This window comes from Phoxinus phoxinus (assembly GCF_949152265.1).
Source record: "Phoxinus phoxinus genome assembly, chromosome: 18".
Classification (NCBI taxonomy): domain Eukaryota; kingdom Metazoa; phylum Chordata; class Actinopteri; order Cypriniformes; family Leuciscidae; genus Phoxinus; species Phoxinus phoxinus.
The window spans coordinates 2,111,631-2,139,320 of record NC_136893.1 but is presented as its reverse complement, the minus strand read 5'-3'; the positions used below and the strand labels follow the sequence as shown (position 1 = coordinate 2,139,320).

Here is a 27,690-nt window from a genome sequence, read left to right as displayed (position 1 = left end):
AAAGATTTGTTTTTAAAAGAAGTCTCTTCTGCTCATCAAGGCTGCATTTATTTGATTAAAAAACAAAACAAACAAAAAAACTGTAATATTGTGAAATATTATTACAATTTTAAATAACGATTATAATATAGTTTAAAGTGTAACTTATTCATTTGCTGAATTTTCAGCATCATTACTCCAGTCTTCAGTGTCACGTGATCCTCCAGAAATCAGTATAATATGATGATTTGATGCTCGAGAAACATTTATGATTATTATCAGTGTTGAAAACGGTTGTGGACAATTTTTTTCAGGATTCTTTGATGAACAGAAAGATCAAAAGAACAGCATTTCTCTGAAATATAATCTTTTGTAACATTAAACTCTACCGTTCAGACGTTTCGGGTCAATAATAATTTTTTATGCATTAAAAATGCATCAAATTTGATCAAAAGTTACAGTAAAATTATTTATAATTTTACAAATGCTGTTCTTTTGAACTTTCTATTCATCAAAGAATCCTGAAAAAAAAATTTACACGGCTGTTTTCAACACTGATAATAATCATAAATGTGTCTTGATCATCAGATCATCATATTACACTGATTTCTGGAGGATCATGTGACACTGAAGACTGGAGTAATGATGATAAATTCAGCTTTGATCACAGGAATAAATTACACTTTACTGTATATTCACATAGAGAACAATTATTTTAAATTGTAATAATATTTCAAAATATTGTGTGTGTATTATTCAGACAGTCTGAACGCTCAAGGTGGCGCTCTCACCTCCATGCCCTGAACCTTCAGCTTCATGTGATCCTCTCTTGTCGTCTTTCCGTCTTTTCTCTTCTTCCAGCAATATCCATCTTTCCGGTATTTTACCTTCTTGCGATTATACAGGATGATTGAACCGTTCTGTGGCCTGAACACACACACACACACACACACACACACAAAACATCTATTTCATTACTATCATTAAACAAGACATAATATGAAATTTTGAATTATTATTTTTTAAATGAATGCACTGTTCAATAATATTTTTTATTTAATATTTTGTATTTTTAGGGGATTTTATGGTACTCAATTATAGTTATGCAGTAGTTTATAATCCATTTATTCAACAATTAAATATCCAGCTTAAATCGTCATAAATCTTGAATGTTTTGGAGCACAGACTGAAGTTTGGTCTGTGTTTAAAGACAACACTTAGCAGATTAGATTATAAGTGGAATTTGTTCTGTTTTTTTAAAAGTTAACTTAAAAAATGTTTACGTTTATTGTCATGAAAAAGCACCAAAATACTTTTTTCAATTTTTATATGAAATCAAAAAATTGTCATAAACATGTTTTACTCTAAAACTTTGAGAAAATCAAAGCCATGAATCTAAACAAGTTGTGTTTCAAATTTGAGGTTGATATCTCAAAAAGAAGATTGAAGATTTCAGTGAGAGTGTGTTCGGCTGCAGTACCAAACGCCTCCACTAGAGGAAATACGTTTCCCATTCATTTCCAGCACAAGTGTGACGATTTCTTTTCAGGACGATTTGTGTGTGTGTGTGTGTGTGTGTGTGTGTGTGTGTGTGTGTGTGTGTGTGTGTGTGTGTGTGTGTGTGTGTGTGTGTGTGTGTGTGTGTGTGTGTGTGTGTGTGTGTGTGTGTGTGTGTGTGTGTGTGTGTGTGTGTGTGTGTGTGTGTTCACATAGTAAGTGCCAAAACATTTAACAAATTTCATTTCGGTCAAAAATGACCGGTGAGCACCAAAGGGTTACGGGTTTTTTGCAGTGATAGTGAACAATTCATCAGTGTCCATTATTACAGAGAAGAAAAGTGTCGCTCCGTGACGCTCATCTGCACATTCCCACAGACACACTGACCTGGTCTTAAGGCTGCAGGAAAGCCACTCGTCATGTCTGTCAAAAGAAATCAGGAAGGACGCAATTTCCTGAAACACAAACAAACACCCGACAAGCTTGCATTATAATCTCTCCATTTTGACCCGAAGAGGATTTTTTCCCCTGAAAATGCTAGTTCATGTTATTGAATTGAACTTAAACTTACTGACTTTGCACATTATAGGCTATAAAAAACTTCCCTGAAAAATGTATCAATTGTGTACCTTTTTTACCTCAAACTGATCTCTCGATATGCTATGTTATTGCCAAATATTGGATTAAATTTTTTTGTAAACATGGTTTCATTTAATTAGCACAGGTTTTGTGTGTCTTATGGACTGAATGATCAGAGGCCTCATTGATCTAATGCACATCAGGGTTTTTTTTAAATAAATTAGGCTTGAGTTAACTCTTATAAACTGAGGAGCATCAGCTCAGATCAATGAGGCCTACGATCATTCAGTCTAAAAACACACACTAAACCTGTGCTAACTGAAAGAAAACACGTTTACAAGAAGATTGAGTCCAGTATCTGGTGATAATATGTTGCATGATGAGAAATTTATTAGCATTTTAAAAGGCCAAATTACCAAATTAAGAAAAGCACAAGGGTGAGTATTGGATGTAAACCAGACAGTTGCTGTGGTGTGTTGTGATCAGGGATATTATCATTAACTAAAACTAACACTAAAAGCATTTTTAAAAAAACATTTTCGGAACTTGAAATAAAATAAATGTAAACTGCAAGACATTAAGAAATCATAATAATAAAAATGGCAAAAACTTTAACTTAAATTAAAGTTATGGATGCACGATATATCGGCCACCATATCGGTATCGGCTGATATATGTTCATTTTTAATGTTATCGTTATCGGTCTAAATAAGAAAATTTGGCCGATATTTTAAAGTCGGTAAATAATTGATTATTTCCATCCGCTGAGACACTTCAGATGCGCACTGTTCAACATGATGGTTTTGAAATATGATTCGAATTTTTATTTTTTTGGTAAGGAAAGTTGGCTACAGGATTGTAAAATTCATTTTAAAACTTGCACTGGTTCAAACTAGGAACTACTGTACTTTTTCTTGTTTGTTTTCGTTGGTTTGCTTGGGACGTGTTTATTAATGGTGAGACTTTTGTTTTTGTAATCAGGCTCCCAGAAATTATATAAAACCTTGGATTTAGATTTTTCAGCCAAAATATCGGTTATCGGCTTTCAAATATAAAGAATTATCGGTTATCGGCTTTCAAATATAAAGAATTATCGGTTATCGGCTTTCAAATATAAAGAATTATCGGTTATCGGCTTTCAAATATAAAGAATTATCGGATATCGGCTTTCAAATATAAAGAATTATCGGTTATCGGCTTTCAAATATAAAGAATTATCGTTATCGGCTTTCAAATATAAAGAATTATCGGTTATCGGCTTTCAAAAATAAAGAATTATCGGATATCGGCCTTCAAATATAAAGAATTATCGGATATCGGCTTTCCAAATATAAAGAATTATCGGATATCGGCTTTTAAATATAAAGAATTATCGGTTATCGGCTTTTAAATATAAAGAATTATCGGTTATCGGCTTTTAAATATAAAGAATTATCGGTTATCGGCTTTCAAATAGAAAGAATTATCGGATATTGGCTTTCAAATAGAAAGAATTATCGGTTATCGGCTTTCAAATAGAAAGAATTATCGGTTATCGGCTTTTAAATATAAAGAATTATCTGATATCGGCTTTCAAATATAAAGAATTACCGGTTATCGGCTTTTAAATATAAAGAATTATCGGATATCGGCTTTCAAATATAAAGAATTACCGGTTATCGGCTTTTAAATATAAAGAATTATCGGTCATCGGCTTTTAAATATAAAGAATTATCGGTCATCGGCTTTTAAATATAAAGAATTATCGGTTATCGGCTTTTAAATATAAAGAATTATCGGATATTGGCTTTCAAATAGAAAGAATTATCGGTTATCGGCTTTCAAATAGAAATAATTATCGGTTATCGGCTTTTAAATATAAAGAATTATCGGATATTGGCTTTAAAATCTAAAGAATTACCGGTTATCGGCTTTTAAATCTAAAGAATTATCGGTCATCGGCTTTCAAATATAAAGAATTATCGGTTATCGGCTTTTAAATATAAAGAATTATCGGTCATCGGCTTTTAAATATAAAGAATTAGCGGTTATCGGCTTTAAAATATAAAGAATTATCGGTTATCGGCTTTTAAATATAAACAATTATCGGATATTGGCTTTAAAATATAAAGAATTACCGGTTATCGGCTTTTAAATATAAAGAATTATCGTTCATTGGCTTTCAAATATAAAGAATTATCGGTTATCGGCTTTTAAATATAAAGAATTATCGGTCATCGGCTTTTAAATATAAAGAATTAGCGGTTATCGGCTTTTAAATATAAAGAATTATCGGTTATCGGCTTTTAAATATAAAGAATTACCGGTTATCGGCTTTCAAATATAAAGAATTATCAGTCATCGGCTTTTAAATATAAAGAATTATCGGTTATCGGCTTTTAAATATAAAGAATTAGCGGTTATCGGCTTTTAAATATAAAGAATTATCGGTTATCGGCTTTTAAATATAAAGAATTAGCGGTTATCGGCTTTCAAATATAAAGAATTAGCGGTTATCGGCTTTTAAATATAAAGAATTATCGGTTATCGGCTTTTAAATATAAAGAATTACCGGTTATCGGCTTTCAAATATAAAGAATTATCGTTCATTGGCTTTCAAATATAAAGAATTATCGGTTATCGGCTTTTAAATATAAAGAATTATCGGTCATCGGCTTTTAAATATAAAGAATTATCGGTTATCGGCTTTCAAATATAAAGAATTATCGGATATTGGCTTTCAAATATAAAGAATTATTGGTTATCGGCTTTCAAATATAAAGAATTATCGGATATCGGCTTTCAAATATAAAGAATTATCAGTTATTGGCTTTCCAAATATAAAGAATTATCGGTTATCGGCTTTTAATTATAAAGATTTATCGGATATCTACTTTCAAATACAAAGAATTATTGGATATCGACTTTCAAATATAAAGAATTATCGGATATCGGCTTTCAAATATAAAGAATTATCGGATATCGGCTTTCAAATATAAAGAATTATCGGATATCGGCTTTCAAAAATAAAGAATTATCGGATATCGGCTTTTAAATATAAAGAATTACCGGATATCGGCTTTCAAAAATAAAGAATTATCGGATATCGGCTTTTAAATATAAATAATTATCGGATATTGGCTTTCAAATATAAAGAATTATCGGATATTGGCTTTCAAATATAAAGAATTATCGGTTATCGGCTTTTAAATATAAAGAATTATCAGATATCGGCTTTCAAAAATAAAGAATTATCGGATATCGGCTTTCAAATATAAAGAATTATCGGTTATCGGCTTTTAAATATAAAGAATTATCGGATATCGGCTTTCAAATATAAATAATTCGGCCAAAATGTTCATATTCTATTAATTTTCATCACTAATTAAGGTGAAAACAGAACATACAGACATAAAAACTTTAATAAAAGCTATAATGGTAGCACACACACCTCATTTGTGTTCCAGCGGAGTCTCTCTTTGGGTAAAGTCGTCGTGCGAGGCAAACACTCCAACAGCTTATTGGGCAAAAACACTTTCATCTGACCGCTGGTCTCTGCATCACGCAAAACACTGTTCAGCATCACTTATTATTATTGCTTTTAATATGATTCTGCTTGATACTGGGAACGATTCGACTCTGTCTATTAAACCTTTGACAAGTCCGATCACAGGAACATTCAGATCTGCGTTCTGAGCCAGAGAGAGCCGTTGTCATGAATAGATATGAAACAGCTTCACAAACAGTATCATTATTTCTGTCTTACAATCATTCAGATTATCACAGAAGTACTAAGATAAAAGTTTATAGATCGGATATAAACACTGATGTCTACAGTAGTGATCAAAATAGAGGAAATCACTTTTTAATAGAAACTTGACGCTTCAAATAAAGGTTGTATCATTACATCGTTACACCAGTAGGTGGCGACAAGTGACTGTTAAAACATGTGTTTGTCATTGAATCATTCACTCAATAGATTTGTTTAAAAACACTGATTCATCCAGTAATGAAAGTCTTTATGAGTGAGTAACTAATTCAATATTTTTTACATTTTGTCAGAAAATCTAGTAAATTACGTTATTTTGTTTAGTTTTCGATTCAGAATCGCGGGAGAATCATAATCTCTTTTCTTTTTCTTTTTTTACCCACTTGATTCTCAGTTTCTCCAGAATCGTGCAGCTCTAGTGGACATGCATGAATATTTTAAAGGTGTGTGTGAGAGCCTGACCTGACTCTGTCGTGGTGTCCTTGTTGTTCATGGTGAAGTTCATTAACCCCTTCAGCCTGCAGAGGGCAGTCACACGATCCAGGGGGGACTAAACTGCAACACTGTCACACACACACACACACACACACACACACACACACACACACACACACACACACACACACACACACACACACACAGAGAGAGAAAACATGCACATAAGAGGCTGTAATACAAGCTTCATTATTACACGGCTTACTAAACGCATGCACTTGATTTGTGTTGCTTTAGGAATGCACAGAATATCGGTCACCATATCGGTTTCGGCCGACATATGTATATTTTTTATGTTATCGTTATCGGCCCGATAAGAAAATTTGGCCGATATATTAAAACCGATAAACAATGTATTATTTCTTTCAGCTGAGACACTTCAGATGTGCACTGTTCAACATGGTGGTTTTGAATTGTGAATTTGAAATATGATTGGAATCACTTAAATAAAGGAAAATATAGTTAAATGCAACGTGCAGCGCAAGTTTGTCATATCGGCATTGACATGACGTGTTTGTTCTAGAAGATCTGGTGAGACTTGTTTTTGTAATCAGACTATTTCAAAAATATATCAAAATTCGGATTTAGATTTATCTGCCAATATATCGGTTATCGGCTTTCAAATAGACTATAAAGGATTATCGGTATCTGCCAAAATGTTCATATTGGTGCATCACTAGTTTGTATATGTAAGTCTAGGGTTTATCTATCTATCTATCTATCTATCTATCTATCTATCTATCTATCTATCTATCTATCTATCTATCTGTCCGTCTGTCTGTCTGTCTATCCGTCTCTGTCTATCTATCTATCTGTCTATCTATCCGTCTGTCTGTCTGTCTGTCTATCCGTCTCTGTCTATCTATCTATCTGTCTATCTATCCGTCTGTCTGTCTGTCTATCTATCCGTCTGTCTATCTATCCGTCTGTCTGTCTATCTATCTGTCTGTCTATCTATCTATCTATCTATCTATCTATCTGTCTGTCTCTATCTATCCGTCTGTCTATCCGTCTGTCTGTCTATCTATCTGTCTATCTATCTATCTGTCTGTCTGTCTGTCTGTCTCTATCTATCCGTCTGTCTGTCTGTCTATCTATCCATCTATCTATCTATCTATCTATCTATCTATCTATCTATCTATCTATCTATCTATCTATCTATCTATCTATCTGTCTGTCTCTATCTATCCGTCTGTCTATCCGTCTGTCTGTCTATCTATCTGTCTATCTAGCTATCTGTCTGTCTGTCTGTCTGTCTCTATCTATCCGTCTGTCTGTCTGTCTATCCATCTATCTATCTATCTATCTATCTATCTATCTATCTATCTATCTATCTATCTATCTATCTATCTATCTATCTATCTATCTATATATCTATCTATCTATCTGTCTGTCTGTCTGTCTGTCTGTCTGTCTATCACCACAGTTTTATTGTTGTTATTGTCAGTAACAATATACAAACACAGGACTTGCAGTAACAAGACAGACTACACATACATAAATCTATATAGAAAAATAAAATAAAAGCTATACTCGTTAAAAATAGGATTAAAATAAATAACAAAACTAGAATGCTAATGAATTTATAGAAAGTCTCTCTCTCTGGATCTGCCGTCTGTGTTGCCTAGTAACCACAGCAGTGGGTGATCAAATATACTCTCACAGTTTTTACACACACACACACACACACACACACACACACACACACACACACACACACACACACACACACACACACACACACACACACACACCCACACACACACACACACACACACACACACTCACTTCTTTTATATAATACTGCTGTATTTCCTCCCTGTGAGTTCAGTGCTGCTGGTTTAATGGTTTGAGATGCGAGCGGTTCTGATCCAAACACTCATCAAGAACCCAGCACACACTCGATCACACAGACAGAAGTATTCATGATCTCTTGTGTAACGTGTCCTGATGATATCTGAATGCTTCCCATTTGATCTGATTAAATAAGTACATAAAACATTACATTTAGAAGCCGGAGCGAATCGACAAACGTTCACACCAAACCCAGAGCTGAATGATTAAGCAACATTTAATTTTTACACTTTTTATGTGCCACAAAAAAACAAGAATTGTTTAATATCTGTGCCACCAAATTATACAGCAAAGTAATGTTTTCAAAGAGGTTCCTCAAATTATTACATTGATCAACATTTCTGCGTTTCCTAAAAAGCATCGTAAGCTTTCTCTATGATCGACTATGATGACAAAAGGACAATTCAAATAAGCTTATAATGAATAATGCACATTAACTAGTTATGCCAAGCTATAAAAACATATTATAGAGTAAAATTATCTGTAATAATTATGGATATTAACATTTTGCCCGATACCGATAACCGATCATTCTTTATATTTGAAAGCCGATAACCGATATATCGGCCGATAAATTTAAATCCAAATTTGTATATAATTTTTGAGAGCCTGATCAGTAAAATCCATGTCCCAAACACACAATTATAATGTTCTCATAATTGTATGTAGCCGATATGACTGCACATGTTGCACTTTACTGTATTTTCCTGTTTTTAAGCGATTCCAATCATATTTCAAGCTATTTTAAATCCATCATGTTGAACAGTGCGCATCTGAAGAGTCTCAGCGGAAGGAAATAATACATTATTTATCAGCTTTAATTTTCTTATCAGGCCGATAACGACAACATTAAAAATTAACATATAGCCTATTGGCTGATACTGATATGGTGGCCGATATATCGTGGTGCATCCCTAGTAAACATCCTTATCCTTAATCAGGAACGACTTGGAAAGTCATGGATATTCATTAGATAAAAAGAGTACATTCATAAAACATGTGGAATGCTGAAATTTTATTATTTTAATATTAATAATAAAACAACATGGCCACTTCTAAACTCTGTAAATAAATAAAAAGCTCAGAATAGATGAGATTCACATGTAAATATGTTCTATAAACATAACTTTAGTTTGGATTGACAGACATCACCGCATGTAAAACTTAGAAAATTAACATTTTCAGTGGCGTAATTGTGGCTGACTCATATTATGGGATACAAAATATTCATACACCTTTATTTACAAAACAAATATTGTATCATTTGCAAACAATATTGCATTGATATAGAAATCAATGTTCCATCACAGGCTTTTTTTTTTTTTTTTTTTTAACTGTGGTTTAATCAATCAGATTATAAACCGTAATATCAGTTTCACAAATTTTTTCACAAAAAAAATCCTACAGGATTCCTCAAACAACAACATCAACACAACAAACATTTCCTCCAATCAGCACTCTAGATTCAGCAGAGCCCCGCCTCCAATTGATTAACACACGAAACACAGTCACATGGTCATCAGATATGACCTAATATTTATGACCTAATAACGATTAATAAGTTCCTTTTAACATAATGTAATGTTGATGGTGATATGCAGACAGCAGAGTATATGATGTAATCCATACATGTAATCCAAATTATATAATATGAATGTGTATTAATGTCAGTAAATTTTAGATGATGAAAAATGTTAATTGGCCAAATGACCGTTGTTTATTAATGCCATAATCTCAAAATAAAACGATGTTGAGAAAAATACCTGTAGGCTACTATTGTATCAGACCCTGCTACTGAATTATTACCATAGTATTTAGACAATAATACAGGGAAAAATCATGACCGTGTACAAAAATATGATAATAATTTTTGTAAGAGCCATAAACGCAGCGTTTCCTGCACACACACACACACACACCCATAATGACCCAATCACACACACTATATGTAGAGACAGGCTTGTCGACGCAGACCGGACCGAACGAAACCATCTGAATGACTTTAATTATTTTATTCATAAACATAAATACATATGACAAACCCCAAGGCCCCGGACTGACACATACACACACTGATTGACGGGATAAAAACACACACACGATACACTAATGCAGGAGTAACAGAAACACACGCACGCACCGGGACCGAATCGAACCGCGCGAACGGGTTCTGATTAACGGCAGCTCGCGCGCTGACAGCAACGCGTCACCGTAAAAGAAACGGATTCCGACACTTACCTTCCGCCTTCACGAGCGCCGCCATCTTCTTCTTCACACCACTGACGTCACCGGGGGGTGGGCGAGAGAGAGAGAGAGAGAGAGAGAGAGAGAGAGAGAGAGAGAGAGAGAGAGAGAGAGAGAGAGAGAGAGAGAGAGAGAGAGAGAGAGAGAGAGAGAGAGAGAGAGAAACAGTGAAGCGCCAATTTACTCACACTCACACACACACTCACACACACCGCTGAAAGCACATATATTGTTAACTTATTTATTTATTCCTCTGTATTCCCACGCCTGTTTTCTAATTTGTTCATTTTTTTTAATTGTCACACTCATATAAATACTTTGGCAATACAATGTACAATTTGTCATGCCAATAAAGCTCATTGAATTGAAAAATTGAGAAAGAGAGGGATAATTAAGAAATATTTTATATAAATAATATAAAATATTATCTATTTTATAGAGTTTTGAGGTCAGAACATAATATATATATATATATATATATATATATATATATATATATATATATATATATTAGGGCTGTCAAAAGATTAATCACATCCAAAATAAAAGTTTGTGTTTACATAATATATGTGTGTGTACTGTGTATAATTATTTATATATATAAAAACACACACAATCATGTATACATTTAAGAAAAATTTGTTATATTTATATATAAAATATTTATATATAATGTAAATTATATAAATGTATATAATTGCAAATATTTCTTAATGAATGTGTGCTTATTTATACATAATAATTATTCACAGTAAACACACATATATTATGCAAACACAAACTTTTATTTTGGATGCGATTAATCACGATTAATCTTTTGACAGCCCTAATATATATGTGTGTATGTATAACGTACATTTAGCAAATAGCTTAATTTTAATTTCCTGTCCACTTTAAAGATTTTACCTCAGAAATGACAAACCAACAATTAGTCAGAATCACATACTTTTGGAAATATACTTTACTTCATAGACAAACCATGGCATAAAAAAAAAAAAAGTAAAACACAGTGCCGATAGAGAAAATATCTTTTATTTGTATAAAATCATTCTTACACAGCATCAGTTTCCTGTAAGAGACGGAGGTACAGATTCATATGGCTACTGATGTCTGAATATACACACTTCTCTGAGTTCATACAAAATCTCATAAATAGCCGTTTCCTTCCACATATTTTTATGCACATTTTGGGATATCACATTTAAAAAAAACACACAAAAAAAAAAACGGCTGGATGGAAATGCCGAAATGTACGGAGGAGGATTAGGGCCAAGCAATAATAAAAAAAATAAACCATCTCGAGATAAGTCATTATAATGCGAGATTAAACTCGTTAAATATTGAGAAAAAACTCGAAATACAATCTTGAGAATAAACTCATTAAATATCGAGAATAAAGCCGTTGTGTTTCGAGAAAAAACTCGCTAAATTTTGAGAAAAAACTCGAAATACAATCTTGAGAATAAACTCATTAAATATCGAGAATAAAGTCGTTGTGTTTCGAGAAAAAACTCGTTAAATTTTGAGAAAAAACTTGAAATACAATCTTGAGAATAAACTCATTAAATATCGAGAATAAAGTCTTTGTGTTTCGAGAAAAAACTTGCCAAATTTTTAGAAAAAACTCAAAATACAATCTTGAGAATAAACTCATTAAATATCGAGAATAAAGTCGTTGTGTTTTGAGAAAAAACTCGTTAAATTTTGAGAAAAAACTCGAAATACAATCTTGCGAATAAACTCATTAAATATCAAGAATAAAGTCGTTGTGTTTCGAGAAAAAACTCGTTAAATTTTGAGAAAAAACTCGAAATACAATCTTGCGAATAAATTCATTAAATATCGAGAATAAAGTCGTTGTGTTTCGAGAAAAAACTCGTTAAATTTTGAGAAAAAACTCGAAATACAATCTTGCGAATAAACTCATTAAATATCGAGAATAAAGTCGTTGTGTTTCGAGAAAAAACTAGCAAAATTTTGAGAAAAAACTCGAAATACAATCTTGAGAATAAACTCATTAAATATCGAGAATAAAGTCGTTGTGTTTCGAGAAAAAACTCGTTAAATTTTGAGAAAAAACTCGAAATACAATCTTGCGAATAAACTCATTAAATATTGAGAATAAAGTCATTGTGTTTCGAGAATAAACTCGTAAAATTTTGAGAAAAAACTCGAAATACAATCTTGAGAATAAACTCATTAAATATCGAGAATATAGTCGTTGTGTTTCGAGAAAAAACTCGCTAAATTTCGAGAAAAAAGTTGAAATACAAAGTCGAAATATACAATCTTGTACACAAACGTGTGGAACTTCGACAAAGGAGACGCTTGAGAAGACGCCAGTACACTTGCGCTGGCCCAAATAATGCACTCTGGCATATGGACAGCTATGATAAATTAAAACCGTACGGCATTTATTAACACAACGACTTTATTCTCGAAATGTAATGAGTTTATTCTCAAGATTGTATTTCGACTTTTTCTCTTGAAATTTAACGAGTTTAATCTCGCATTATAATGACTTTAATCTCGAGATGGTTTTATTTTTTTTATTATTACTTGGCCCTAATCCTCTTCCGTAGTAATGCGCATAAATTCTAAAAATGCGCATTTAAAAACAAAAAAGCGCTCAACTGAGGTGGATAAATGTTTTATCCGATATGATATAACTATAAATAAAACTCTAATAAGCATAAACTACGATGGAAACACATTTACCGAATAAATCCCTCGATTAGGAACAACAAACTCAGCAGAGGCTGTGATTGGATGACCGGATTAACCAGCGGAACAATCGCATCGCAGCATTTTTGCGTTTCGTCTGCCGCTCGTCATGATGGAGGAAAATTTTTACATTTTTATTTCGCTGCAATTTCCCAGTACGTGATGTTTCTGTTCTCTTGAACACATGGGAAGGAAACGCTGCTTTAACTTGCAAATGTTTTAATGCGACATTCCAATTTAGCGCACAAGTTAAATTCGCCACTTTGGATGGAAACGTAGCTATCGTTTACTTGGAAACGACACGAATCAGTGGAAACTGAACAATAAAACTAAAATCAGAGCGTCCTGAGGAGCAGCCGACACAAAGAAGAATTACACGCATCGTAAAACCCTGTCATGCTTGAGACGGTCCAACCGGTGAACACAAAAAATCCTCACAACACACACACACACACACACACACACACACACATCAGCTGTAAACAAAAACGAACAGATTAACCGAAGAAGAAATCGTCTCCATGGAAGATCAGTGCGAGCGCTTCGGACGGCGTCTACATTCCCTGCCTGATGCTCTGGATGATCTGAAAGATGGCTGAAAGTGAAAGAGAGAGATAATATTAATATTTAATACATATTAAAGCCTGTTCACATCACAAGAGCAATGCAAACTGCACATTTTGCAAGACATGTGACCCGAAAGATCATATTTTATTAGTTGCATGATTAAAAAGAACATAAATAACAACTGAAAGCATTGCATATTTTGTTTTTGCAGTGAAGATTCGAACACTGTGTGTTTTAATGACTCTTGAATACTGGACAAACATATTGGTGTGTATAATGGCAATGAACTGTATGACTGATCACTGAAACATCTGTGTATTATTGATGTGATACACACCGTACGCACACTAAAGGTTCAATCTAATCAGTAAAGATATTCTCAGCTGTTGAAAGCCATAGGATTTACATGTAAGATCTGTGAAACAACAGTCGCATTATTTACAACATGTAAATGTCCTGAATGGTCACACACACAGATCAGACTGGATGTAAATAAACACCATGGCATTATTCCTGCAGGTGGAAAGTTTGATCTGAGATAAAGCATCTCTACTGGATCATATTCAAAGTTAGTGTGGAAACAACAAACCAATATAATGTTTCCCACAACAGCGGATTCTGTGTTCTGGCGTGCAACACTAACTGCACAAGCAGCAACTAAAGCTTCAAGTTACATCTAAATGCCTGGTTGGATTCAAGTAATTATATTATTAATATCATTTTATGAAGTATTCTTATTGTATGTTGTCTTTTATTATTTGATGCAACGATAGATGCGGCGATAGAATGATAGAATGATAGAACGACGTCAAGAGTGCAAGATGCAACAACAGATGTAACGATAGATGCAAAGATTGTATGATACAACAGATAGAACAATAGATGCAACGATATATTTTATTTATCCTTTATTTAACCAGGAGAATCGCATTGAGATATTACTATCTCTTCTTCCAGAGAGACCTGGTCAAGACAGCAGCACAAAATAATCACAAAAGGACAATACCACAGTTTACACAAATGAAATAAATAATAGCATATGACGATACATGCAACGATAGATACAACGATAGATACAACGATAGATATGCAAAGATACAAGCAACGATAGATAAGATAGATACAAGAATACATGCAACGATACATTCAACGATAGATAAGATAGATACAACGATAGATATGCAAAGATACATGCAACAATAGATACGATAGATGCAAAGATAGATACAATGATAAAAACAACAATAGATACGATAGATACAACGATATATGCAACGATAGAACGATACAATGGTAGATGCAACAATACACGCAACGATAGATGCGATAGATACAACGTTAGATGCAACAATAGATACGATAGATACAACGATACATGCAGCGATACATGCAACAATAGATACGATAGATGCAAAGATAGATACACCGATACATGCAACGATACATGCAACGATATTTACAACGATAGATACAACGATAAATACAACAATAGATACGATAGATACAACGATAAAAGCAACGATAGAACGATACAATGATACAATGGTAGATGGAACAATACACGCAACGATAGATACAACAATAGATGCAACGATACATGCAACAATAGATGCAACAATAGATGCAAACATAGATGCAACCATAGATATAACGATACATGCAACGATACATGCAACGATAGATACAACAATAGATGCAACCATAGATGCAACGATAGATACAACGATACATGCAACCATAGATGCAACCATAGATATAACGATACATGCAACAATAGATATAACAATAGATGCAACGATACATTCAACGATAGATACAACAATAGATACAACGATACATGCAACAATAGATACAACAATAGATACAACGATACATGCAACAATAGATACAACAATAGATGCAACGATACATTCAACGATAGATACAACAATAGATACAACGATACATGCAACAATAGATACAACAATAGATGCAACGATACATTCAACGATAGATGCAACAATAGATGCAACCATAGATATAACGATACATGCAACGATACATGCAACAATAGATACAACGATAGATACAACAATAGATACAACGATAGATATGATAGACACAACGATACATGCAACAATAGATGCAACAATAAATGCAACAAAGATGCAACAATAGATGCAACAATAGATGCAACGATACATGCAACAATAGATACAACGATAGATACGATAGACACAACGATACATGCAACGATAGAACGATACAATGATAGATGCAACGATACAAGCAATGATAGATACGATAGATACAACAATAGATGCAACGATAGATACAGCAATAGAACGATAGATTGAAATAAAATTATAGATTTTTTTTATTGTTTTTCCAATGTAAACATGCATTAGATGGACGTCTCTGAGCTCAGCACCACGTCTCGAGGGGAGCATTTCTCAACAAATAATGATATATGTGATTCAGTGCGATTATGAATTAGCACATCATGTAACTGATATAATAAGCGTTGAGCCGTTTTCTCATCTCACCTGAGCCACAGACCACAAACACAAAGAGTGCGAGGAGCCACGGACCCACCGGAGACTTCTCCTCATTCACCACACGCTGCAGGACAAACACACATTCACTTACTGCAGATTCATCACATCTACTGCTCAACATCCAATCACAGCACAGGTTTCAGTGTATGGGGTTCCTTTTGTGACAAAAACGACTCGACTGCTTTGTGATGCATGCATTCGTCCATGTCGACAGTCACTGCGAACTTGTTAAAGTTTGGCTCAGGCATTTCAGGACCACCTAAACAACATTTGAGATGCTCCGATGCGATTGGTCCGCTTGTTAGTCCAGTTATCCAATCACAGCCTCTGTTGAGCCAAAGTCAAGTGAGTTTTGCGTATTGAGGGATTTATTCGTTAAATGTGTTTCCGTCGTAGTTTATGCGCATGTCTTCTTTTTGGACAAAAATGTTTTCTTCCTCAGTTTTATTATACGCATCTTGGCGTTTTCATCTAGCATTTTTTAATACAATATCAAATATCCCAAAATTTGCATAATAATAGGTGAATACAAAATATTACGGCTGTTATTAAGGCTGCTCAATAATGGCAAAAATTCATTATCATGTTTATTTTGGTCAATATGGTAATCACGATTAACACGAATAGGAGAAAATCTTATATTAGTAATTTTCATCAAGATAGCGACATATATCAAGTATATTCTGCCGGTTGCTATTATATCACAATTTTAGATACCAGTGACATTTCACAATTCTAGATACCAAGAGAAAGAAACTAATACCAGGCTACAGTTTTCATAAACACTTGTCTTCATGACAAATTTATTAAAACATGCATATATAATTAACAGTAAATAAGCTTCTCTCTAGTGTTTTTATAGCTAACTAACGAACTGTGAACATTGGATAACTTTCCTGAGGTAAAAGCAACGTTAAGTGACATTTTTCACAAGCTGTTTTATTGACTTTTATTGTCTTTCCGCGATTGAAGCACTGTTTGAGCAATTACATGAAACATGGTACATTTCAGTAAGTTGTTCTGTGTCTTTCAAGTCTGCAAAGCATCACGAGAGACGGAGTTAAACTACCAAAACACTCACATACTATTACAATAATGATGAACGTAAACAACTTACAGAGCTCTAACTTGTACCACCTGACTACTGCAGATTTATTCTGGCGTTGATAGTGTTGCCAGAGAATCTCAGACCCCGTTTACACGAGAACGGGTGAAAAAAACGTAAAAATATTTTATCAGATGTGCCTTTCGTTTACACGGCGACGGCGTTTTAGGGGCTTAAAAACGCAAAAAAGTGAAACCACCCTCCAGAGTGGAAATCTTAAAAACGCTCCACCGCCGCGTTCCCGTCTAAAGGGTAAAAACGCAAAAGTCTGCTAGACAGTGAAGATGTCACGTTTACGTCACAGGCATGCGCCAGTACAGGAAAATGACAAAACACTATCAAACTAAAATATAGCATTAATTTCATTGACAAAAAAAATTACAAATTTCTCTCATTTTTGAGCGACACGTGAAGAGCACCGAGGGTTAAAGCAGCAGCTTTACCGTATTAAACATGAAAAACTGTGTCAGTGGCTCTTTCACTTTCAGTGCTTCACATCGCCACCTAGCCGCCTGGAGTGCACACTACATCGAATTTCACACACTTTTGCGTCACCATATGCACGCAGATTTACCCCCCATAACGCTCGTCTAAACGCAGAATAAAAAGTGATAACGCAACGCCACTTTTGCGTTTTCTCTTCAGATCGTTTCCGTGTAAACATAGCCTCAATGACTGGACAACAATATTTTGGTCCTGAGACTTCCACAGAAGATATATGTAAATGTTTTAATATTTAGACCATTTCTATTATGGATTTCTATCAGGATGTGAAGAGTTTCAACCAGAATAACAAAAAGTTTTCATGGTAAGAAACTACGTACCCTACATTTAAGAGCATAAAAAAAAATCCATTGTTTGAATTTTGTGATAAAATGAAGCTTAGACTTTGTTTCTTATCAGAAATATGCAGATGGCCAATAGTGAAAATAATTGCTATTATCGGCCGATACCGATTATTGGCCGATATATCGGTGCATCCCTAAATATAATTATATTAATAATCACAAAATAGTTCCTATTGTTATTTTATTTTTGTTACTAAAAATAAGAACAAAGATGCAAATTACAAAAAGGCAAAACAAATACAATATAAGGAAAAAAACAAATGAAATGAACAGTGCTTTATTTTTTAACAGTAGCATTCAAGTAAGAAATAATACAGAAATTGAATAATCAAATGTAAAAATAGTCATTATGTATTAATGTATTAATTACAAATAAACTGATTTTAATTAAATATACAAAGAGTATGCTTATTGCTTACATAGAACAAATACAACTTTTTTCAAATTAAAATAGCCTAAAAAACAGTACATTATTTACAATAAAACAGCACATTAATATATAGGCTATATGATAGGTCTAATTCTTTTTTTTTCTTTCTTTTTTTTGCATCGATGCAGAATCGGTCACATCAGCATCACAATGCATCGTCAAAATGATTTTATTCTATCTATACCAGGCTAACTAATGCAAGCAAAATAGCCCTCAAGAACCGTCAGTAATATAATATAAACAATAGGAAAAATTCAAGAGAAAAAGGAATATATACAAATAAAATAGCTTTTAATGCAAGTCTGACACCACAGTATTCAACTAATAGCCTACTACAGAAATTGAATAATCAAATGTAAAAATAAAACACTGCCATTGTTGGAAGCCAAAATTTAAGTTGAAATTTTGAAAATGTGATTATTCGCACAGCACTAACTGTTATTTTCTGAAACTCATTTCACAGATATCCCGCAAAACAAACAGAACATTTCGATTTCTTTAATGAGTTTTCTTTGGATGCTTGATTCCAACACAGAAAAAAACTACTTAAAAGATAATCGCGAGTTTACATCTCACTATTCAGACTTTTTTCCTCAGAATTGCAAGATATAAACTCTCATAATTGGGGGGGAAAAAGTCGCAATTGCGGGAAATACAGTCAGAATTATCGAGATAGTATAGATATATAAACTCACCATTCTGCCTTTATAACAGGCAATTGTAAGGTTATATGCAATTTTGAGAAAAAGGTCAGAACTGCTAGATGTAAACTTGAAAATTGCAAGAAAAAGTGTCAGAATTGTGAGATAAAAAGTCGTAATTATCTTTTATATTGATTTATTCTGTGGCGGAATGAAGCTTCCATAGTTTTCTTACCATCATTCTAAATTAAAACTCTGAATATTATGACAAAGCACGTAGATTAAATATAGATTAATTCTTCACGTTTATACAGTAACAAAGATAAATGCATCTGAATGTTTTAGAAAACTCATTTAAAAATAAATCTAAACATTCGTTTACTTGCATGGATGTGTCTGTAAAATGCGTTAACGTTCACTGAAAACAATAACATACTGTATGAGGGATAAAAATAAGCTGAACGAACGACACAATAAACAACAGCAGTAACAGTATAAATAGGCAAATTTATTGCACGAAGCAGTCGGCACTTTTTGACACAAATATCGCTCCATACTTCTGATACATTTCAGAAAATATGATACTAGCGAAAGACATGGCATTTTTTTGTTAGTGGTGAATGTGTATTTGTGTTCATCTATTTGTGCTGGTGTAAATATGCGTAGGGTGCATATCCATTTAATGAGCATTACTTTACGTGTTCGCGTGTGTTGTGTCTCTGTGAGCCGCGGGAGCGCGCGTACCGTGGTTTTCTGCACGTGTCCTCTCTGTGTGATCGTCTTGCTGTGTTTCTCGTTTGCTACTTTCATCCGTTGCACCGCCGACATGATGATGATGATGATGATGCTGCCGCTGCTGCTGCTGGAACGCGTCGCGTCGCGTTGGGCCGGTAAACAGAGCGGGTTTGTGTGCGGTTATTCGGTTCCGTTCCAGTCGCTCGAGCTGCACAGCGCCGGTATCACGTGACCCTGGCGCAGGCCCCGCCTCCTCCTTACGTCACTCCACTGAAGCGTTCATTTGAAAGATACTCAGGATTATTTTGGAAAGAAGACTTAGAAACCTTTATTGGTAGAAAACTGAAGTGTATGATAGAAATGTGTGTATTTGATGTGCTTTCTTATACACAAAACGACCATTTGGAATGCAAAGAATAACATATTATACAGTTATTTATTTTGTTAGGAAAATACCATATACATAAAAAGAAGTGGGCTCAATGCAAACCAAATTTTTCATATTTTAAAAATCACTTTAAATTATATGTAAATCTTTTGGAACAAAAAAAAAAAAAAAAAAGCCCAGAAAACATGTAATGATTTGAAAGCATTTTCACTTTGAAAGCCCCACTTTTTCACTTATTTGTTCTACATTGTGACTGTTTCCTTATTTCTTTATATAATGTTCTCAATAAAGTTAAATAAAATATTTAAATTAGGGCTGTCAAAAGATTAATCACGATTAATTGCATCCAAAATAAAAGTTTGTGCTTGCATAATATATGTGTGTGTACTCTGCATAATTATTTATATATATAAAAACACACACAATCATGTAGCTATATATTTAAGAAAAATTGGTTATATTTATATATAACATACTTGTAACATATAAATGTATATAGAGTATATAAATGCAAATATTTCTTAAATATATGAATGTGTGTGTATTTATACATAATAATTATACACAGTACACACACATATTATGCAAACACAAACTTTTATTTTGGATGCGATTAATTGCGATTAATCTTTTGACAGCTCTAATTTAAATAAATAAAAAGATATTTGAAAACTAAAACTTTGAAACGTTGTATAATAGTTTTCCCTCTCTTTTAAATTCTTAGATTTTATGTTGTTTCAATGTAAAGCCTCATTTAACGTGTATATTGTTTATCTAAAAGTCTTGTTACATATCAATAAATACATAAAGTGTGTGTGTGTGTGTGTGTGTGTGTGCGTGCGTGCGTGCGTGCGTGCGTGTGTGTGTGTGTGTGCATGCGTGCGTGCAAAGTTAGGGTGCATAAAAAAGTGTTTTTTATATATATTCACAGATCCCACACTTGGACAGTTACTTATTATGCATAATATAGGCTACTGTACATTATTTCATTTTCTGTTGGGAATCTGTGCAGTTTTATTGTTGAGTGACACACACACATGCATCAGTCAGGTTTAAAATCAACAACACCTTTAATTTAGATGTTAAATAACATTTATGGACATTACACAAACAAGTTTTAACTTGTGTTAAATATTGAGAACAAGTTCCCACTCACAAAAATGTCTGAACAGAAGCTCTGTCAAGTCAAACACGGTAAACAAAGTAAACAAAACTGACTGGACAATCAGCCAGAGGTCTTACACACACACACACACACACACACACACACACACACACACACGCACACACGCATACACGCACACACACACGCACACACACAAACACACACACACACACACACACACACGCGCACACACACACTCAGCATCTTAAAACGACACACATGTGAAGTTCTGCGTTCAGTGAAAGGCCAAACTGAGATTTGTTGTCACATTGCAGGCGTTTGGACTGAAATGATCCAGCGACGCTAAAACAACACGAACACGTTTGTGAAGGCAGCATCAGAACAGAAGGATTGTGTGATGTTCGCAGGTGAAGGTCTGTATGACGAACACATGATCCTCGAGCTCACCTGCACACACACACACATGCAGAAAATGAGTCATAATCATAACAATAGCACACAATGATAAACAGGTATTCATAATTGTTCACAAATATACTTTGTGTTTTTAGAGGGCTCATATTAGGGCTGCACAATTAATCGCAATTTACATGTAATTGCACTTCAACAGATTTGGCTTATCGTGATTTTGAAATGGCAAAGTCTGATTATTAGTAATGCGCAGCTTGTCAGTGAAGCACGGCTCTGTAAACGCGGCTCACTCTGAAAGCACTGCGGGTTTGAGTCGCTTATAACGTGCATTTGAAAAAGCAACACGTGTCAAACATCTTTCCAAACATGAGAAGCATTTATGAGCCTCTTGTACAACAAAAGACATTTAATAACATGCTTTCCCTCCAAACTCACTTCATGACGACAGCTGAGCTCCTCCTTCTGTGTGTGTGTGTGTGTGTTTGTGTGTGTGTGTGTGTGTGAGACAGCTGAGCTCCTCCTTCTGTGTGTGTGTGTGTGTGTTTGTGTGTGTGTGTGTGTGTGTGAGACAGCTGAGCTCCTCCTCCTGTGAGATGATGCGCTTCTGACACAGAATAAGGCAGTCGTGTGTTTATTAGTCGTGTTTAATCAATCAAAGCGTTTCGATCTTCTGTATATACGGCTACAGCGACAGAGGTTTCCTGGAATGACGTGTGTTATCGTACTTCTGCGGGGCATATGTTGTGTGTGTGTGTGTGTGTGTGAGAGAGAGACGCCCTCTGGTGTTCAGATGGATATGTGGTTGGTGTGTGTGTGTGTGCGACAGACGCCCTCTGGTGTTCAGATGGATATGTGGTGTGTGTGTGTGTGTGTGTGTATGTGTGTGCGACAGACGCTCTCTGGTGTTCAGATTGATATGTGGTGTGTGTGTGTGTGTGTGTGTGTGTATGTGTGTGTGTGCGACAGACGCCCTCTGGTGTTCAGATGATTGTGTGTGTGTGTGTGTGTGTGTGTGCAACAGACGCCCTCTGGTGTTCAGATGGATATGTGGTGTGTGTGTGTGACAGACGCTCTCTGGTGTTCAGATTGATATGTGGTGTGTGTGTGTGTGTGTGTGTGTGCGACAGACGCCCTCTGGTGTTCAGATGGATATGTGGTGTGTGTGTGTGTGTGTGTGTATGTGTGTGTGTGTGTGTATGTGTGTGCGACAGACGCTCTCTGGTGTTCAGATTGATATGTGGTGTGTGTGTGTGTGTGTGTGTGTGTGCGACAGACGCCCTCTGGTGTTCAGATGGATATGTGGTGTGTGTGTGTGTGTGTGTGTATGTGTGTGCGACAGACGCTCTCTGGTGTTCAGATTGATATGTGGTGTGTGTGTGTGTGTGTGTGCGACAGACGCCCTCTGGTGTTCAGATTGATATGTGGTGTGAGTGTGTGTGTGTGTGTGCGACAGACGCCCTCTGGTGTTCAGATGGATACGTGGTGTGTGTGTGTGTGCGACAGACGCCCTCTGGTGTTCAGATGATTGTGTGTGTGTGTGTGTGTGTGTGACAGACGCCCTCTGGTGTTCAGATTGATATGTGGTGTGTGTGTGTGTGTGTGTGTGTGTGCGACAGACGCCCTCTGGTGTTCAGATTGATATGTGGTGTGAGTGTGTGTGTGTGTGTGCGACAGACGCCCTCTGGTGTTCAGATGGATACGTGGTGTGTGTGTGTGTGTGTGTGTGTATGTGTGTGTGTGTGTGTGTGTGTGTGTGTGCGACAGACGCCCTCTGGTGTTCAGATGGATATGTGGTGTGTGTGTGTGTGTGTGTGTGCGACAGATGCCCTCTGGTGTTCAGATGGATATGTGGTGTGTGTGTGTGTGTGAGACGCCCTCTGGTGTTCAGATGGATATGTGGTGCGTGTGTGTGTGCGCGTGTGTGTGAGTGTGTGTGTGCGACAGATGCCCTCTGGTGTTTAGATGGATACGTGGTGTGTGTGTGTGTGCGACAGACGCCCTCTGGTGTTCAGATGATTGTGTGTGTGTGTGTGTGTGTGTGTGACAGACGCCCTCTGGTGTTCAGATTGATATGTGGTGTGTGTGTGTGTATGTGTGTGTGTGCGACAGACGCCCTCTGGTGTTCAGATTGATATGTGGTGTGTGTGTGTGTATGTGTGTGTGTGCGACAGACGCCCTCTGGTGTTCAGATTGATATGTGGTGTGTGTGTGTGTGTGTGTGTGTGTGTATGTGTGTGTGTGTGTGTGTGTGTGTGTGTGTGTGTGTGCGACAGACGCCCTCTGGTGTTCAGATGGATATGTGGTGTGTGTGTGTGTGTGTGCGACAGATGCCCTCTGGTGTTCAGATGGATATGTGGTGTGTGTGTGTGTGTGAGACGCCCTCTGGTGTTCAGATGGATATGTGGTGCGTGTGTGTGTGCGCGTGTGTGTGAGTGTGTGTGTGCGACAGATGCCCTCTGGTGTTTAGATGGATATGTGGTGTGTGTGTGTGTGAGACGCCCTCTGGTGTGTGTGTGTGTCTGTGTGTGTGTGTGTGAGAGACGCCCTCTGGTGTTCAGATGGATATGTAGTGTGTGTGTGTGAGTATTTGTTTGACGCTCTCTGGTGTGTGTGTGTGTGTGTGTGTGACGCCCTCTGGTTTGTGTGTGTGTGTGTGTGTGTGTGTGTGCAGCCTTTGCCAAATCACGTGCGGTTTCATTGCGATTAATTGTGCAGCCCTAGGTCATATCACACATCTTTTAATAATTGTATGTGTACCCGTGTGTGCGTCAGCATCCCAGACCGCTGATGACCCCGATCCGGTCCACCTTCATCCCGAAGCACCCCCGCGACATTCCCTTCCGGCTCCGGCCCTGCAGCTTCCGGTGCCGGTTCAGGACGTCCAAGAACACACGTGACGGGGGGCGGGGCAAGAGCGGGGAGGCGGAGTCTGCTGACCCCTCCATGACCTCTGGATGAGCCAATAGAAGAGAGCCGATCTTCAGCCCAAACAAATCCTGCAGAACCTGCACACAAGTTTATACTATGTCAACTTTCTGTCTGCTGGAATAACGTGACGAGTCCAATAGTACAGCGCAATCCGAACTGTGTGAGATATTTAGGGTATGCTAACACGACAAAGATGTACTAAAAATGGAAACGATTTTCCTTTGCGTTTTTCGCGCACAGGCGACAACGTTGTCAAAACGATCCCCGTTCAACCGGATCCGCAAAAACTTTATTCTGCTGCCAGGCCAGTAGATGGCGATGTCACTTTTTAAAATAAACTCTGTTCTTATAGACTGAACACGTAATACAAACACGTAATTCACATTTTTGTAGTTTTAAACAGGAGATGATAATGATATCATTTTCAAAAACATGCACTTTTAAACCCGTTTTCAAACGTTTGTGTTTTCAGGCCCACAAAACACTGTTGTCGTAAACGTAAACGAACGGCGAAAATGCATTTAAAAAAATCAGCTTTTATGTCGTGCGAACACCCCTTGGTTAAATACAATAACCCTGGATTTCTTACTATTTAAAGAAAATAGTAATTTTGCATTTTAAATCTAAAATCTTATCGAAAAAAGTTGAAAGCAGTGTGTAATTTTAAGACAGAATCACCTAAATATCTATTTTCAAATAGACAGCAATACTAACATGTACTATTTAGGCTACTATGCTAGTGTGTGACTTGACTAGCGCTAGGATTGACCCTCCTTTTTTTTTTTTAAGAAAAAGAGATTAAAACAGCAAATAATATTTTATATTTCTGATGACACCATTGTCTCTCCATTCATTTTCCCATAATGATTTTTAAAATGTCTTCGTTTCTGTGGTCTGTCTGAATCTACTCGATTCTGATTGGCTGGAAGCTGTGCAATAAAACCGTTGCTGCTGAACTGAGGCTTGCGCAGGTAATTCGTACATCTCTCTCTCTCTCTCTCTCTCTCTCTCTCTCTCTCTCTCTCTCTCTCTCTCTCGATATTGATAATGAATTAATTCAGATAATTTTTGATATTATTCGTTCATTTAAATAAATGTACTCTTACGTACTACTTCTCTGATTCGAATTGAGCAGAATGCTAGATCTAACGAGCCGTAACTGAGGAGAATAACCGTAACTTACATTTGACCCGATCCGGTCAAATATTGCGCTGCAAACATCAATAACAGTTTTAAGTTGTCAAAGCTGGCAAAATTCCACGTAGATTATCATATCATAATACATAATAACCCACCAAGCCAACCAGAGAATCACAACATTACAAACTTGGATTTGAAAAGATTGTTTGAAAATCTGACTCAAAATTTAACGGCTCGGCTAACAAATGTTTTGCTAACGTATTGGTGTGTGTGTGTGTGTGTGTGTGTGTGTAGCCTAGCCTATTACACACACACACACACACACACGAGACATGCTTCCTTTTTTATTTCTGTCAACTAAGTTTGATATGTCCCATAAACTCGTTTTCTTGTCAAATGCTCTTTCTGCCTCTATGAAGTGTTAAAACCACAATGTTTAATATTTAGTTTAGAGCTAATATTTTGAAAGGATATTTTTTGACATGATTGATTTACTGCTACCAGTTCCTCATTTGATCTTAATATAATATGTTATACTTCCTCGTGCTCTTGCATCTCGTTAGTAGGCCCTTCTTCTTCTGCTACTTTACTCTTGTGTATATTGTTTTATATATACTATATACTCTATATATACGTATATAATTAAATATTGTTTTAATTATTCATTTTATTCTTTATTTATAAATAAAAATCAACGTTCAAAATATATATATATTTTTTTTAAACGTTTAGGTAACATTCCGTTTTATCATTTTGCAAAATATTATGAACGTTACTTTTGTTTTGAATGAATAATCAAAAACACTTAAAAATGTTTCAGGAAAAAACATTCCATGATTGAACAATGTTTAATATAATTATGTTTTTGTGCTAATGTTTTGAGAACATTATTTAAAACTTCACTGGTTTGTTCATTACTTTGAGATGCAATTCAAATGATATAATCAAATTAAATATAAAATTATTTATTTAAAGATGTTGATTATATGTAGAAACAATTAGCATATTATGCATACAAATATATTTTTTCCATCAGGAATTCCACTGCTAAACATGATTATTTAAAAAATATTTTAAAGTCCCCCTGTGGTGAAAATGCCGTTTTTAATGTTGTTTATGTGTCTATGTGGTGTTTTTAATACGCTTTAACACACACCATGTGTAAGTTCATAAGTGGACAGCATTGCTGAGTATTTTCTGCTTAAAACTGCAGTGAACCAAAGACAGTCTCAAAAACACGGTTTGAAATCGCTGGTGTTTCTGACGTCACACACTACCTTGTAACCAATCAGATCAACGTGTGATCGTCCACCAGTGGATCTCTGAGTGAGTGAGTGAGTGAGTGGAGGCGGGGCTCATCTGCATATTCATATAACCATGTATAATAAATGAGGCAAGAGTGTCGAGTTACATTCAAGATATTTTAGGCATGAAGAAAAAATTTTCAAGGAAAAAAAAACGTTTAAATATGTAATTTCGGTGATCAAAGATGAGTTTTAAGGGATAAAATGATTGATTACAGAGGGACTTTAAATAATGTGATTAGATGACTTCAACTAAAGCAGAGACCATCGATTAACAGTCTTTAACTGTTTATCAGTTTTCATTGAAAATCATTTCCAAAGTGGAGAAAATGAAGAGGATTTTTACTTCAGAACTGACAGTTGCGCTTTACTAAACACGCAACAAGATGAGGTCATGTGACTGTTTGAGG

At 35.4% G+C, this 27,690-nt stretch overlaps 2 protein-coding genes across 4 annotated transcripts in view; both read right to left on the bottom strand.

Annotated features, from left to right (window-relative positions):
- Positions 1–10,443, bottom strand: part of camta2 (calmodulin binding transcription activator 2) — a 43,490-nt gene extending 33,047 nt beyond the window's left edge. For 2 of the 3 annotated variants that reach the window (XM_079589561.1, XM_079589559.1), the window contains exons 1-5: positions 10,391–10,443; positions 6,266–6,366; positions 5,486–5,589; positions 1,864–1,931; positions 771–906 (exon numbers count right to left, since the gene is read on the bottom strand). In XM_079589561.1, the coding sequence (XP_079445687.1) occupies positions 771–906; positions 1,864–1,931; positions 5,486–5,589; positions 6,266–6,308 (351 nt within the window). In that variant the 5' untranslated portion in view covers positions 6,309–6,366; positions 10,391–10,443. Of the gene's footprint in view, positions 1–770; positions 907–1,863; positions 1,932–5,485; positions 5,590–6,265; positions 6,367–8,086; positions 8,223–10,390 lie in introns of those variants that run through there. The other variant, XM_079589560.1, reaches the window with a different exon arrangement.
- A 721-nt stretch (positions 10,444–11,164) lies between these two features.
- Positions 11,165–20,244, bottom strand: LOC306986375 (stress-associated endoplasmic reticulum protein 1). The gene is made up of 4 exons (XM_079589558.1): positions 19,993–20,244; positions 16,213–16,288; positions 12,983–13,715; positions 11,165–11,646 (listed from the first exon to the last, which is right to left on the bottom strand). The coding sequence occupies exons 1-3, from the start codon at positions 20,074–20,076 to the stop codon at positions 13,675–13,677; spliced, it is 201 nt and encodes a 66-aa protein (XP_079445684.1). The 5' UTR covers positions 20,077–20,244; the 3' UTR covers positions 11,165–11,646; positions 12,983–13,674.
- Positions 20,245–27,690: the final 7,446 nt, after the last annotated feature.

Bases quoted from the DNA above. Each gene is read 5' to 3' on its own strand.
- LOC306986375 (XM_079589558.1), bottom strand. From the start codon at position 20,076: ATGTCGGCGGTGCAACGGATGAAAGTAGCAAACGAGAAACACAGCAAG. The intron at 16,289-19,992 runs GTACGCGCGCTC...TTTGTCCTGCAG, and splicing joins GACACGTGCAGAAAACCACG to CGTGTGGTGAATGAGGAGAA. The intron at 13,716-16,212 runs GTGAGATGAGAA...TTTCACTTTCAG, and splicing joins GTTTGTGGTCTGTGGCTCAG to CCATCTTTCAGATCATCCAG.